Source organism: Mesoplodon densirostris, chromosome 1 (assembly GCF_025265405.1).
Source record: "Mesoplodon densirostris isolate mMesDen1 chromosome 1, mMesDen1 primary haplotype, whole genome shotgun sequence".
Lineage (NCBI taxonomy): Eukaryota > Metazoa > Chordata > Mammalia > Artiodactyla > Ziphiidae > Mesoplodon > Mesoplodon densirostris.
The window spans coordinates 103,655,853-103,670,060 of record NC_082661.1 but is presented as its reverse complement, the minus strand read 5'-3'; the positions used below and the strand labels follow the sequence as shown (position 1 = coordinate 103,670,060).

General features: G+C 52.2%; 1 protein-coding gene across 2 annotated transcripts in view; it reads right to left on the bottom strand.

Moving 5' to 3' along the window:
• The window catches only part of SORCS2 (sortilin related VPS10 domain containing receptor 2), a 553,507-nt gene that overhangs the window by 288,810 nt on the left and 250,489 nt on the right, over positions 1-14,208 (bottom strand). For both annotated transcript variants that reach the window (XM_060106386.1, XM_060106377.1), the window contains one exon: positions 11,501-11,568. In XM_060106386.1, coding sequence (XP_059962369.1) covers positions 11,501-11,532 — 32 coding nt within the window. In that variant the 5' untranslated portion in view covers positions 11,533-11,568. The remainder of the gene's footprint in view (positions 1-11,500; positions 11,569-14,208) is intronic.

Below are 14,208 nucleotides of genomic sequence, written 5' to 3'. Positions count from 1 at the left end.
TAGGCCGCCCCTCCCCACGGAGCATCTGTCTCCCATTTCTCAAAAAAGCATCTGGGATGATCGTATGGATTGGGAAGCTGTGCTGTGCACTCAGCATGTACAGGGTCGCCTGCGTGGGCCACGCTGTCATCATCGCTGCAAGAGAAACCAGATGCCCCTGCAAACCATCAGAAAGCTAAGTTCAGAACCAACACTCTGCTCGGGGCCATCCTGAAGAACCCGGAACCTGTATGCTTTCTGATCTTGTCTGCTCTGTCCCTGAGAACTCTTCTAGAGCCCAAGGAAGGCCTTTCCAGCCTTCAGGAATGGGGTTGGGGAAGCAGGATGTAGGAGAGGGAGAGAGGAAACCACAGATGCACACGGCACGCAGGTGAGCCCAGGTGGGCAGGGGCTCCCTAGAGGTAGGTACCACACGGGAAGCTGGGACTCGGGCCTGACTGGGATAGAGGAGGCCAGATGTTCCCATCACCTCCCAAGGCCAGCAGCTGCACTCCTATGATGCAGCCTTGGGTGCAGAAGGAGTTCTGATATGTGTTGCATGTGGATCTGGCAGAGCTTGGCAGGCTGGGTGCTGGGGAAGGTGACGAGGAGCACACATGAGATGCCACTGTGGCCATAGCAACATGGAAGGCACTGTGTAGTAGGGAGAGCTGCCCCAGAAGAGCAGGGAGCCAGTGGTGCCCGAGGGCCGGGGATGAATCTTCTTCCAGGAAGTCTTCCCTGACTACCACTTCCTCTGCTCAACAGAGTGGGGCTGTCCAGCGCTCCCCTGGTTCTCTCAGCCCCATCACAGTACGGACTACCTGCATAACCATGGGTCATTTGCTTATCTGTTAACGCTACTAAACTATGAGTCTTGGAGGGCATTACCGTACCTTACTCAAATACAGAGGCTGGACGGAAGGATGGGTGGACCCATGATGGATGCGTGGGTGAATGGGCATGCACAGATGGAGAGATAGGGGATGGATGCACCAATGGATGGATGGACGATGGATGGGAGAGAAGAGGGGAGGGAGGCAGATGGAGAGATAGGGGATGGATGCACCAATGGATGGATGGATGATGGATGGGAGAGAAGAGGGGAGGGAGGCAAGGGGGCTGAGGAAGAGAGGAAAGAGGCAGAAAAGGAGGGAAAGCCAGTCGGCAGAGAAGACAGTCAGTTCTAGTGACTGGCGGCAGTCCTTGGAGCTGGGACAGAGGAGCCAGGACCTGAGGAAGGCCAGGTGCTGGGGTCAAGATGCAGGAAGAAGAGGCCTGGGGGTTTTGGGGATACTGAGGGATTTCCTCAAACTTTCTGTGACCTCTCGGCCACCCCAGACCTGCCCCAGAGTATTGTGCAGGCACCTCGAGGCCTTGGAGGCTGACCTCATCCAACTGTTGATTCCAATTGCATTATTTATTGAATAGACTCAAATCCTGGAAGCTTTCAAGTCAGCACCTCCCTCGATTCCTATCTGCTCTGAGTCTTGTTTAAATCAAACTCAGATCTCCATGGTGATGCTCAAGCAAACACAGAGAGAGACTGGCCCAGGGGTGGAACACGGCTGGTGGAAAGCCAGCCGGACACTTCAGGGGAAGAGGCCGAGGCAGGAAGCAGCCCCCTGATACCTCCTAGGTGCCAAGCGTCGTACACGCAGGACCTGTTGTCATGCTCATGGCCACCGCGAGGTCTGTGCCATCAGGCTCATGATACAGATGACGCCTGGGGAGGGAAGGCACAGAGCCAGAATGGAAACCGGATCTGTCTGGGGACACTGACCACGCAGCCACCCAGACCACAAAGTAATCCCAGCACCTGGCGTCAGCCTACTGTCTAAGACTTTCTCTCTAAAATAAGGCCCGCTCTTCCCGGGCCACAAAGGGCAGGGCTTATCACCTGTTTAACGTTCCTTACGAACACTCAGCACTGTCCACCTGTAAGGACCGTAACAGCACAACAGCTCTTTGCCCAGACACTCGGGGCCCCTAAGACACAGGCTGTGATGACCGAGGCTGCCCATGGGCTTCTGGAACGCTCTGCACATGGCTTGGCTCCGCCCACCTCACCCTCAGGACAGCCCAGCTAGGCAGACGTCCCCACCCCCAGGCCATCATCCGCCTCCGCAGAGAAGAACCTTGATGCTTCTTTATGTTAGTGAATGTCAAGAGGTCATCGTCTGGGGACTTCCCTGGCGGTCCAGTAGTTAAGACTTCACCTTCCAATGCAAGGGGTACAGGTTCGATCCTTGGTCGGGAAGCTAAGACCCCACATGCCTTGCAGACAAAAAACCAAAACATAAAACAGAAGCAATGTTGGAACAAATTCAATAAAGACTTTAAAAATGGTCCACATCAAAAAAAAATCTTAAAAAAAAAAGAAGTCATCGTCTAGCTGTGGTTTGATGGCTCAAATTCCCTAGACTCTGTACTCTCAACACATAACCCTAAAATTCTCTATGTTAAAAAAATGGAGAGAGAGGGAGATACCCTAGGACCGTAGAACCAAATCTGGTTTGAAATGAAATGGTATCAAAACACATTACAGGTAAAGAGAAGTGGTCTGGAAATCTCAAAGGCCAGCTCGTCTGGAATATAAAGTCTATACAGCAGAGCTTCCCAAAGCTTGTTCTGTGGAAAACCAACCCCAGGAAATGCTCAGCAGAACAAAAATAAAATAATACGTAAAAATTAAAGTGTATAAATAAAACAAAATTTAAACAATTGACACAAATAAAAATTAAATTAAAATTTAAAATAAAATTTAAAAAAAAAGAAAGCTTATGGAATCAGTTGGGACGGAGAAATGCCATACGACCTTCTCCTGGAGATGTACGACGCCCATTGGTGTGTTAGAGACTCCAGTACATCCTACTGCAAAGGACCCTGATTGGTTTTCTTCCACCTAAGTAAGTTTACCTGATTTACACCACAAAACATGTATTTTCTGGAAACACCTATGACCACCTGTGATACTTCTGACTGTCATTCAGCAAACATTCACTTCACTCCCCTCCCCTCCCCCACTGGTGTTGGGTTTGACCTGTGACTTGCACTGGCTAATGGAATTTAGGAAATGTGAGTGAACAGAAGCCTTATATGTTCTTGGTGGGTGGGGAGGGCTTGACTCTCTTGCTCCCATGTTGTGCATGGGAAGAACGGGTCCTGATGGCCTTTGGCCAGTCAGCTGGGCTCCCAGCACAAATGCAGATGTAGCAGAGCCAAGCCCATCAACCTGCAGCTCAGGTGGAGCTGCCCGGCCACCCCAGCCTAAGGCAACCAAACCACAGTTGCCCCAGGGGGAGAGAAGTTCCTGGTGTTTGCCACCGAGTTTGGGGTGACTTGTTACACAGCATCATTGTCACTGCGGCTGACTAATCCACCAGCCTACAGAAATACTCTTCTAAGAATCGCACTTCTAAGAATCACATATTAAAAAATATGACATAGAGGAACATTCTTAGGAGGAAACATTCTTAGAAGGTGTATGGAAAGAATGAATGGCACATAGTAGGAGCTCAGGACACAGTTGGAGGACACCCATCTTAAAATTAAGGGTCCTGGAGAGGACTTGTGTTATTCACAGTGGAGAGGCAGCGTTGAAGAAAAAATTAAGCAATAGATGGGCATGAGATATGAACAGGTTAAGTCCCAGGGGAGGAGACTTGAATAGTCAATAAACAAAGGACAGTATGTTCAATCCCATGAAAAATCATGCAATTGCAAAATAAAATAATATTGAACTACGCTCTCACATCTGCTTGAATGCAGACATATAAAGTCATGATTCCAGAGATGTGGGGCTGGAATCACTCTGCAAACAGATTGACAAAGGCAGAGAAAAAGGAAGGTGGAGACATGGACAGATAGTCTCTGCAGCCCTGATGAGAACAGCTAAATCCAGGGGATAAAAATCCTCACGTTCCCACAGCAGGGGAAGGCTTAGCTCAACCAGCTTACGTGGCCTCCAGGGATAAATTACCAATTACTCAGCGGGAGTATCAATCACACTTCTAAAGGCAGTACGATGCCATTTACATTAATTTTTAAAACACAGTAAACCGTAGAACATATTGATTGTGGATAGACTCGTACTTGTGTACTTAACACATGATGCCCCCGTGGGGATGATCCAGGCAAGGTTACTTCTGGGATGGGGATGGTGGGGCATGGGGGAGGTGGAAGGAGGGAGGAGAGAGCTGGGCTGGATCAGGATCTGGAGCAGTGTGTTTCTTTAAGAGCTGGAGGTACCAGAAAGAAAAAAAAATTGGGCTTCCCTGGTGGCGCAGTGGTTGAGAGTCCGCCTGCCGATGCAGGGGACACGGGTTCGTGCCCTGGTCCGGGAAGATCCCACATGCCACGGAGCGGCTGGGCCCGTGAGCCATGGCCTCTGAGCCTGCGCGTCCGGAGGCTGTGCTCCGCAAGGGGAGAGGCCACAACAGTGAGAGGCCTGCGTACCGCAGGAAAAAAAAAAAAAAATTTACATCTATCATAGCTAGGGAACCAGTATTGGGCTAGACTAGTCTCTGCTGCGGTAACAGCTGAAGCCCTAAATTCCAGTGACTTAACCCATATTATTCCTGTTCACCATCCACTGACTCAAACAAATGATATGACCCCAAAATAGCCACAAGGGAGACCAGGGAAGGGAGGAAAAGCTTGGATTATTTGGTGAGCACGTAGTTGTCTCTGGCACGTGGGTACCCAGGAAAGCTGGCACATCACATTCTGCGCTTTCTGTGCGTGTTAAAGATTTCATGATTAAAGTGAGGACGGCGGGAGAGAATCGCCCTCCCCCCACCCCAATAAAAGGGTGGGAGCTCCACCAAGTCACTCAGAGAAAACCTGAGACCCACCCCATGGGTATTCCCGAAGTTGCCCCCAGCTGAAGGTCCTGCCCAAGGTCACAGGTGCGGGTAGAAGGGCAGGGCTGGCACAGCCTTCACACCGTCCAGGCACAGTGTGAACAGGGCCATGGACCAGGGGCTGCATCACAGCAGAGGGAAGGTGGGCCGAGGTCCACTTTCTCTCTGGCTCAGAATGCTCCCAGCCCCTCTTGTTCTGTCTGATGGTATCGGGGCCAACTCTGTGCTTCTGGCTCCTACGCCACCTGCAGGGATGGCCTCATAGATGCGAAGGGTCTTGTAGGTCCCAGTGGTGTTTCCCAAGGACCTCATCTCCATACTTCCATCCATTGATCCATCTGTCATCTGTCCATCCATCCCTTCATCTTCTCAGTCGTATGTTTATCGGTACATCTATCCCTACATCTGTCCACCCATCCACCCATCTGTATATGCATCCATCCATCCATCCACCCAATGTCCAACATCACCTTCCGTGCCAGATCTGATCTAGGTTCTGAGTATCGGGAGACCATCAAGGTGGACCCCACAGGTCTCCATCCTCAATCAGTGTATGTTCTGCCAGGCAGGTGGAGGAGGGAGTGGGGAGCACGGAGAGACAAACTATACACAGGAACCCCTACACTCAAGGAGTGATGAGATAAGGAATGCCTGGGGACTGCTTTACGCTGAGTAGTGGGGTGGCTTTTTTGAGGAAACAAGGTTTATGCTGAGATTGAATGTCTACAAGGAGCAGTACCTGAGAGTCAGCGCAAAGTGTACGCTGTACCAGCTGCCACAGAAGGGACGGGCCCTTGCACGGTCAAGTTTCAGCCAGCAGGCCGGGTGGCTGGAGACCAAGAAATAAGGGGGGAAGTGGAGGAGTTGGGGTGGGGGATGGGATAGGAGTCAGGGGCTCAGCGTCTCTGCAGGGAATGTGACTTGGATGCTAGTCCAAGTGCCCTGGGAAGCCGGCAGGATGCTAAGCCTCACTCCTAGCCAGCCCAGCCCCTGGCTACTCAACGTGTGGTCCCTGGACCAGCAGCCCGGGCCCATCCAGGAGCCTGTTAGAAATGCAGACCAGGGAAGTCTGAGGTGCACTGCTCTGGACCAGCCCTTCCTGGGGCTGTCCTCCCCTGGGGCACTTCTGAGACATGCCCACACTGAGTCCACATCTTCCAAGGCAGGGCCTGAGTGGTGGTAGTTTATAAGAGCTTTTTAAGTGACTTTTACATACCTCCCGCTAAGGGCCCACTGTCTACCCACTGGCCATTGCTCAGCTCTCGAGGGCTTGCGTTTACCATGTTAGAAGCATTTATGAGGCAGCCGAGTCCCACTGGCCATTTGGGATTCAGCTTCGGAGACACAAAATGGGCCTCTCAGGACCCCAGCCCGGGTTGGCCAGCAGCAATCTGGGCTCTTGAAACTTGACCCTGCAGTTGCCCAGACCAAGTAATGCGAGCCGTGAGCATTGTCCAGCACTGCTCAGAGTTTGCCTAGCAGCCCAGCAAGCTCAGTGTCACCTGAAACTCGTTAAAAAATTGTGGAGCGTCAGGCCCCGCCCAGACCTGGGAATCAGAGTCTGAATTTCAGCCAGACCCCAGGTGATTCACACGCCCCTGAAAGTGGGAGAAGCCCTTCTTTGGGAGATGGATTTTTCACCTGGGGACAATATCGCCCCCAAGGGGGCACAAATTGGTTCTTGAGGGGTGTGAAGATTCTTCTATACACGTTCATGTATAAAGCACATATCCCAGATAGAACTTAAACAGAAATACAGTGATGGGCAGAGGAGGGAAGGGGCAATCATGGAAAAACAGTGGGTCCCCGTTTTCACACTGAAAGGCCGGCCTCCTGGAGCCCCCTCAGTGCCTGTCTGTCACCCACTCTGCCTGAACTCCCTCGGCACCTAGCAGAGAGCCCTGAACCACGGGAAGAACCTCTGACGTCCTCCTGCAAGACAGGTGCAGGAACATAGGGGGACACGTACAGATCATTTCATTCTCATTTTCATATTTCTAAGACTATTTATCCTGATCTTAAAATCGTTACAGTTCTATCATGGAGGAGATACAAATTGCACATGAGGCCTTTAGATGCTCCACGAGCATCCTTGTTCTATACTTGCCACTGCAGCTTCTGGCTCTGCCCACCGAAATCCCCCTGCCCGGACCTGGATGGGGAGTGGTGGCGATGCACGGGTGTTGGCCACGGGGGCTACCAGGGCAAGTAAGCAGGACAAGACGTGGGCGTGTGTGCATGTGTGCATGTCAAGTCCCTAAGGCCTTGCAAGGAGAGGGGCTGGGGGGTGGAGGCAGTGAGGTGAGCTGGGATCCCCTGAGGATGCAGAGGGAAGTGTGGCTGAGGGGACAGAGGACAGGGACAGGTGCAGAAGCCATCGAGGCAAACAGATCCAGGTGTGATCCCAGAGCTTGGCGATGGACTGTGTACTGAGCTGAATGGTAGCACCAGAAAGATCTGTCCTCATCCTAACCCCCAGAGACTGTGTGCGACCTTATTTGGAAAAGAGGCCTTTGCAGATGCAATGAAGTTAGAGATCTGGAGATGAGATCACCCTGGATTACCTGGGTGTGTCGTAAATCCAAAGATAAGTGTCCTTATAAGGAACGCACAGAGGAGAGACACACGGGGTGCTGGGGGGAGGCCAGGTGAAGATGGAGGCAGAGATGGGAGAGATTCGGCCACTAGGAGCCCCACCAGGAGCTGGAAGAGGCAGCAGAGCTCCTCCCCCAGAGCCTCCAGCGGGAGCCCGGCCCGGCCCGCATCTCGATTGCGGACTTCTGGCCTATAGGACTGTGAGAGAACTAATTCTTCTTGCTGTAAGCCCCCAGTGTTCAGTCATTTGTCCCAGCAGCCCCAGGACATTTGCACAGACTGGACATGCAGGCCAGGGCAGGGTCAGCCGGCTCCTCTAGTTACCATTCGCCTCAGGAGGCTCCAGGAGGAGAGGTGGACCAGCTCTGTCCTCGTCCAACCCCTGAGGCCAACCACTCAGTGGTGCGGGGCTCCCTCCCTCCCACCCACGCTTGCACTGATGCAAAGGGGCCCGGAGGCTGAACAGAGAACAGCACCCACGCAGAAGGAAGGGTAGAGTGCTAGACCACTGAGCCAGCCAATGAGAGACACTCCTGACAAGTGGCCCATGAAATGCAGGACAATTAAAAATGCATTCAGCTTAGATTTCGGAGAGCCATTTCCAGAATGTAAATACCACACCTGTCATTAAAAATGCATTTATTGCAATTACACAGGAGAATTCTTGGGAGGCTGGGTGCGCGTTCAATAAGTGTGTCTTTAATAACCCCACTGAATACGTGTTGCCAGGCACTGGCACCCTTAACCTCCCTCCATGTGCACCCTAAACGGCAGACAGAGGGCGGTGGCATCCCAAAAAATGACCGATGCCAATCTTTCCCCTTCCAAACAAACTCGCACAAGTCTCAAAATAGAGAGGACATGAGTAGACGATGCTCACAAGAGAGAATGCGACTAAACACAGAAACTGCCCACCCTTGCTAGGAATCACAGGCACGCAAATGAAAATGGCACTGCAGTCCCTTTGGGCCGGTAGGTTAGCAAGTTTTAGAAAAGCTGTCAGCCTTTAGCTGGCCAGGAGGCAGGGCACTGCCCCACGTGGAGAGTTGCTTTCCTCCTGAAAAAGAATTTGGCACTTCAGCATGCCAGCCGTAAATCTGGTCAGTAAAGATGCGTCCCAGGGAACAAAATGGAAAGGAACGCGCCATGCTGAAACTTCTTACAGCAGCAGCAGGGCTAAGTACTAGAATGAATCAATTCAAGGGGTGAGTGCAGGGCCATAAAAAATCGTGACGCAGCCCGTGGTACAACATGGAAAAACAGGAAACATCTTGTATGTGTGAAAGCAAGAAGATTCACAACTTTATTCTACGTCTCACTGTACAACTATCTCAGCATAAGAGGGATGAGATAAAGAATGTAATTGGGCCTGACGCGTGGGGATGTGGGTGAACTTTCTTGAAATGACTGATGCTTCTGCATGTATTTTTAATAAAGGAGAGAAAACGTCTGAGTCTAGAGACAGTAATGAGAAAGGAATGTGGAAAACTAAAATCTGTTGATTTGCTTTGGAGAAAAACTAACTTTAGAGGGTGTGCTGTCCTGGGGACGATTCACAGGTAATCTCCTTCAGCTGCACAACCTCCCATCCAGGGATATTTTATCCCCATTTTACAGACAAGGAGACTGAGGCTCTCGGGAAGAAAAAGAGGCCCCTGTGGAGCAGCTCTGAGGCGAGTGGTTTGGCCTCCTTGAGACAGGCTGGGACCTGGGACCCTTTGCTGCAGCGCTTGCACCTGGACAAACTTCTCCTGGAGCAACAAAATACAAAGAAACTATAAGGGACTAAAAATAACTGCGAGCACCTGCAGTTGGGGCAAATTACGGACAACATGGATACAAACAGACCAAAAACCCAACTGCCACTTCTGAAGAGCCCGCAGCAGAAACAGGGTGTCGGGAGCAAAAGCAGGGTCCTGAGCATGCCCCCTGCCCCCCTGCACTCAACCCCACCGAAGACGTGGTCAAACCACTTAAGCTGCCCCTTCCCTGGGACCTGCCCCTCCCCTCACCCCATGTAAGAAACCAGCTCGCCGCCCTCAGGGAATGAGCAAGGGAACCTGTTGTTTGTTTTCGCTCCCCGCTGCTGCAGCAGGGGCCCCAGTAAAGCCTTGCCTGAATTTCTTGTCTGGCCTCTGATCAATTTCTATTGATTAAGGAGGCCAAGAACCCTGGTCGTTCACATCCTGGTTTCCCTACCTGCTTCTGAAGATTTCTGAGTCTGGAGGCCTGGTCCCCATGCTGTGGGGCTGGCCAAGGTCCGTTCCACCCGCCACGCTACCCCGACGAGGACTCGCAGTAAATTTTAACTACATCCAGCAACTCTGTCTGAATCAGCACATATTACACCAGGAAGGCCCGTTGACTACCCGAAGCAACATTTCTGATAATCTCACTTTCTCCGTCCCCAGCGGTGCTGAGATGCTGCGAGAGAAGAGGGAAGCTGGTACCCACACTCAGGGTGGATTAGTGAACATTCATGAAGATCTGGGCTGACAGGCAGGAGTTGGGGAGTGCGTTCATTAGTCAAGGAATTCCGCTTGGAGGAAGAGAAGACAAGTGCCTCTCTCCACTTTGCAGCCAAGGGGACCTGTCCTTGGACCATCCACCTGGCAGGAGGGAGCCCTCTAGGGGCCAGCCCTTCCCAAGGAGACTGGCCCTGAAACCGATCCTCAAATGTGAATCTTCAAAGGGCAGCCGATGAGACGTCACTGGAACTCTAATGGTCTCACCACTTCCCGCTCTCCTCCCGAACAATGAACGGCCTTATCGGACCCTGGAGGGGCATTTTTGAAAGCAACCTCCTTGGTGGGCGAGTTGCTTCCAGGCACGAGATCAGAACGTACCAACACATAAAGAAGCTGGGGGTCGCAGCAGGAAAACGTCTGTCGCAGACTGCTTGTCCTGAGGCCGGCGATGGAATTAGAAAGCAGGCTGGTGAGTTTGGGAGGCAAATCCACGGCTGAGAGGGGCAGGCTAGGAAAGGTGCTTCTGTTGGAAAGGGGAAGGCAAACACACGGCTCCCCAAACCCCACATCAGCACCAGGGCGACCCAGCCGGCTGGTCCAAGGCGACACTGCTCCTCATTTAGTAAAGAAAGCACCCAACTCAAGGGTCATTTCAGCAACTGGCCAAAGCATTACGGAATTCCCTCCATAAGAACCAACAATGAATCATGGAGCGCCTTCACTAAAAGCAAAGCCAAAATTCAAAAATAAATCAACTCAAGGTGGTTGCACATAAATCAGGAGTCCCGATCAGCAGGTTTCGGTGTTTTTAATGGATTTCAAATTTAAAAACCAATTACTTATTACTCAAGAAACACATCTTGGAAAGCAAAACAATTCAACACCCAGATAACATGGGAATGGCGCACGGGGCCCGGAAGACACAGCATCCTTGCCTGAGAGAAGCTTTGAAACCACAGCCCAAGATGCTGGGAAACTTCCTTCCCCTTCCTGGGTGAGCAGACGTAAATACAAAGATGCTCATAACCCAAATGACTTCTCAAGGCCTCCTTCTCTCCCACCTCATTCAAAACATCAAAGAGGCTGCCTAATTCTGGGGCTGAATTCACATTTCACACATAAAGAGATAGTACCATCGTTGGCCAGGGGCGTTATTTATTTACCAAGCTCTCTGGGCTGAGCCAGGAAGAAAGAATGACACCCGGACCGTGAGGATAATCTGCGTGTTCGGGGGACTCCAGGAGCCGTGTCGGAAGCTCAGAGCACAAGCAGAGGAAATTGTGAACTGACCTGAATTCACAATGCAAACCCCCTTCCCCAGGGGAGGAAAAAAAGCGAGGGGAGAAGAACACAGACAGAAAGGAAAGAAAGCAAAGGAGCTTTCTGAACGGTTTTCTGTTCTCCAGCCCTGTCTGTGTCACTGATGAAACACTTTATTAGCTTTCAACTTCTGAATGCATTTTCCAGCCAAAGAAAAGTCGAGAGGCCGCCAGCAAATGGGGTCTGCTCCAGCCGGGCCTTGGGATCTCAGACCCCGGCCTTGGAGACGCACAGGTATGGGAGGAGAAAAGGCCCACCCTCGGGCTGACTTACCGCCACAGAGAACTTTCCAGAACCTTCCCCATGTCTGCATGGTAATACTTCGTCAGGATCAAGATCACCTGTGGCGGCAACAAAGACAAAGGCAGAAATCAGTGGATTTCAAGGTTCTGAACGGGAAATATAATATTTAATGACACTTTCCCCACCCAGGATTTGGGGTCTCTCTAGTTGACCCTGGAGTCCCGGCCACCTTGCCCCAGAGCGCTCAGACCCGGCGCTGGTTTCTGCTCCTCAGAATGATTTGGGGAACATCCCAGTCCTGTGAGGTCCACCCAGTAGCTGCCACTGGGCAGGAATCACTCCAGCTCGGGCCTGGACTCTCAAACTGTGGTCCAAGGGATGCTGAGGTGGTGGTTCTGGTGGGCACAGAACGCATGGGGCAAGGCTTCCGAAGAGGGGCTTAGTCCCCACCAGCGTCTTCGAGAATGACCAGCAGCTGGCCAGCATGCAAGACAAGACAAGGGCATCCCCAGAAGTACATGGTGTCATTACATTCCCCGGAGTGGCAGCTGATGACAGAGCCAGCGACAGCGGGCTGGGAAGGTGGGCGAGGACAGCTGGGACAGCGGGAGGGGCCCATAAATCATCGACGGCACACACACATTTTATTGGTGCTAAACTGTTCACTGCACACACTGGGCCCTACTTGACAAGACATCTTCATTTCATGCCTGTGCAGGAAATGCAACTGTTTATAAAAATGAAAATAAATGTGTGTAAGAGCACCCCAAAACTCTCCCCTCAAAAATGTAACAATCACAAGGAAACGAGGCTTCATTCACCTGCCGGGCAGGAAAAGAGCCCCCTCCCCAATTACTTCACGAGCCACTGCATTTTCCTGTACATCAAATTTCATTTCACTCACTGCCAGACCCTATTAGCTGCTCCTAACATTCTCGTTGCCATGGGAACCCCGGGAGGTAAAGTGGGAACAGCCCCTGGGTCCCAGCAGTGCCACTGGCCTGGTTAATTTAGGGTCACCACACTGGCCATCCCCAAGTTTGGTTCCTTCTCACGAGCAGGACTTTCTCTGCTCTCCGTCCTTGGGGGCGTAGCCGCTGCAGCAGTTTGGCTGGTCTTTCTTTCCCTGGTGATTAAAGCAGGGAAGATACAAGGAAGGGATGTCAAGTGAAACAGGACAGTGTGCATTTTAGAGGCAGCGATGATTAAAAAAAAAAAAAAAAAAAAACCAGAGGTCTTGTCACTGGAGGCGCGATCAGCCTGCCTTGCTCAGGAACAAAGCTATTTTCTCCTGCAGCGCCCTCAGGCTGCCCTAGTCAAGCAGGAATCCTCTGAAGATTGGGGGAAGGCAGCAGAATGACAGGCCCTGGACGCGCAGGAGACAAGCATATTTTTAACCTATTGATTTATATTTTATACTCTTGCTGTTCCCAGAGGGGATTTCAAGAAGCGGGAGTATGACAGCTGGAAGGGACCTCAAAGTCTGTTTAATCCGGCCCCAGCCAGGGTGAAATCCTCACCCCCACAGCCTTCTTGAGCACCTGCCATCTGGGCTCTGCTCGCACACCTGGAGGGGCGGGGGGCTCAGCCCCTACCGTGGTGCCCGGGCCCCTGCGTGGGCTGAGCCCAGTCTCCCGGTAACTTCTGCCCCTGTGGACTAGTTCTGCCACTGTGGACAATCACCAAGGGGTTCCCCCTCCCACTCCCTTCTGGGTGACATTCCCCACTCATGCCCACCCCCTTCATCCTAAGCTCCAGCCATTCCTGGCCTTTGCACAAGCTGTTTCTCATCTTGGGACCCTCTTCCCCCCACCACCTCTAATGCCTTGGTTAAATGCTACTCAGCTTTCAGATCTCAGGCTAATTGACACTGCCTCCAGGAAGCCCCCCAGGCCCCTCCCCTGGATTCAATGTCCCCTCCAAAATCCTTCAGACCCTGCGCTTCCCGCTCCCCCAGCACAGCTCACGGGGTCTGTTACCAACACTGGGTAATGAGCCCTTTAGGGAGGGGACTGTGTCTTGTTTTATGCCCCAGCACTGGGCATAGCGCCTGCTGTATTATGAGCACTCAAACCACTCACTGGAAGAAACAGAGGTGGCATTTCCCCAAGTGATGATAAATAAGGCAATGAAGCCAGGCAGAGGCGATGCCCTGGGCATGCATTCACAAGCCACCCTCTTCTGTCAAGAGGGCACCATCCCTCTTCGTGCAGGGGGACGGACTCGCTCTCCTGGCACCACCCTGACCTGCTAAGCCTGAGGAGAGTCTGGGGTCCCGAGGTCAGAACCCGGGTCGTGCCTGCTCGGGGCTGACACAAGGAGCTGCCCAGCTGGTCAGCCTGGGGGATAGAGAGAGCAGGGCAGCCCCAGCCGGAACCCCTGACTCTGCAGTTGGCAGCGGGAAGGACCCCTCTGCTTTGGGGGCAGAACCTTCAAGCTCCAGGCACCTCGGTTTCTGGATCTACAATGAGGAAATAATACCCAGCATCCCCTGGGAGGATAAGGATAAAGTTGTCAGCTGCACCTGGGAAGTGACCAACACACACCTTGTTAACACTCACCAATGCCAGCTTTGTCACCGACGTGTGGGCACCAGGGCACACGGTTCACCCACATCAACTCTACCCCTGGGAATCCTATGGGGCCACCGTGTTATGATCCCCATTTGACAGATGAAGCAACTACAGCAGAGAAAGCTTAAATACTGCGCCAAAAATGACTCATCCAGGAAACAGATG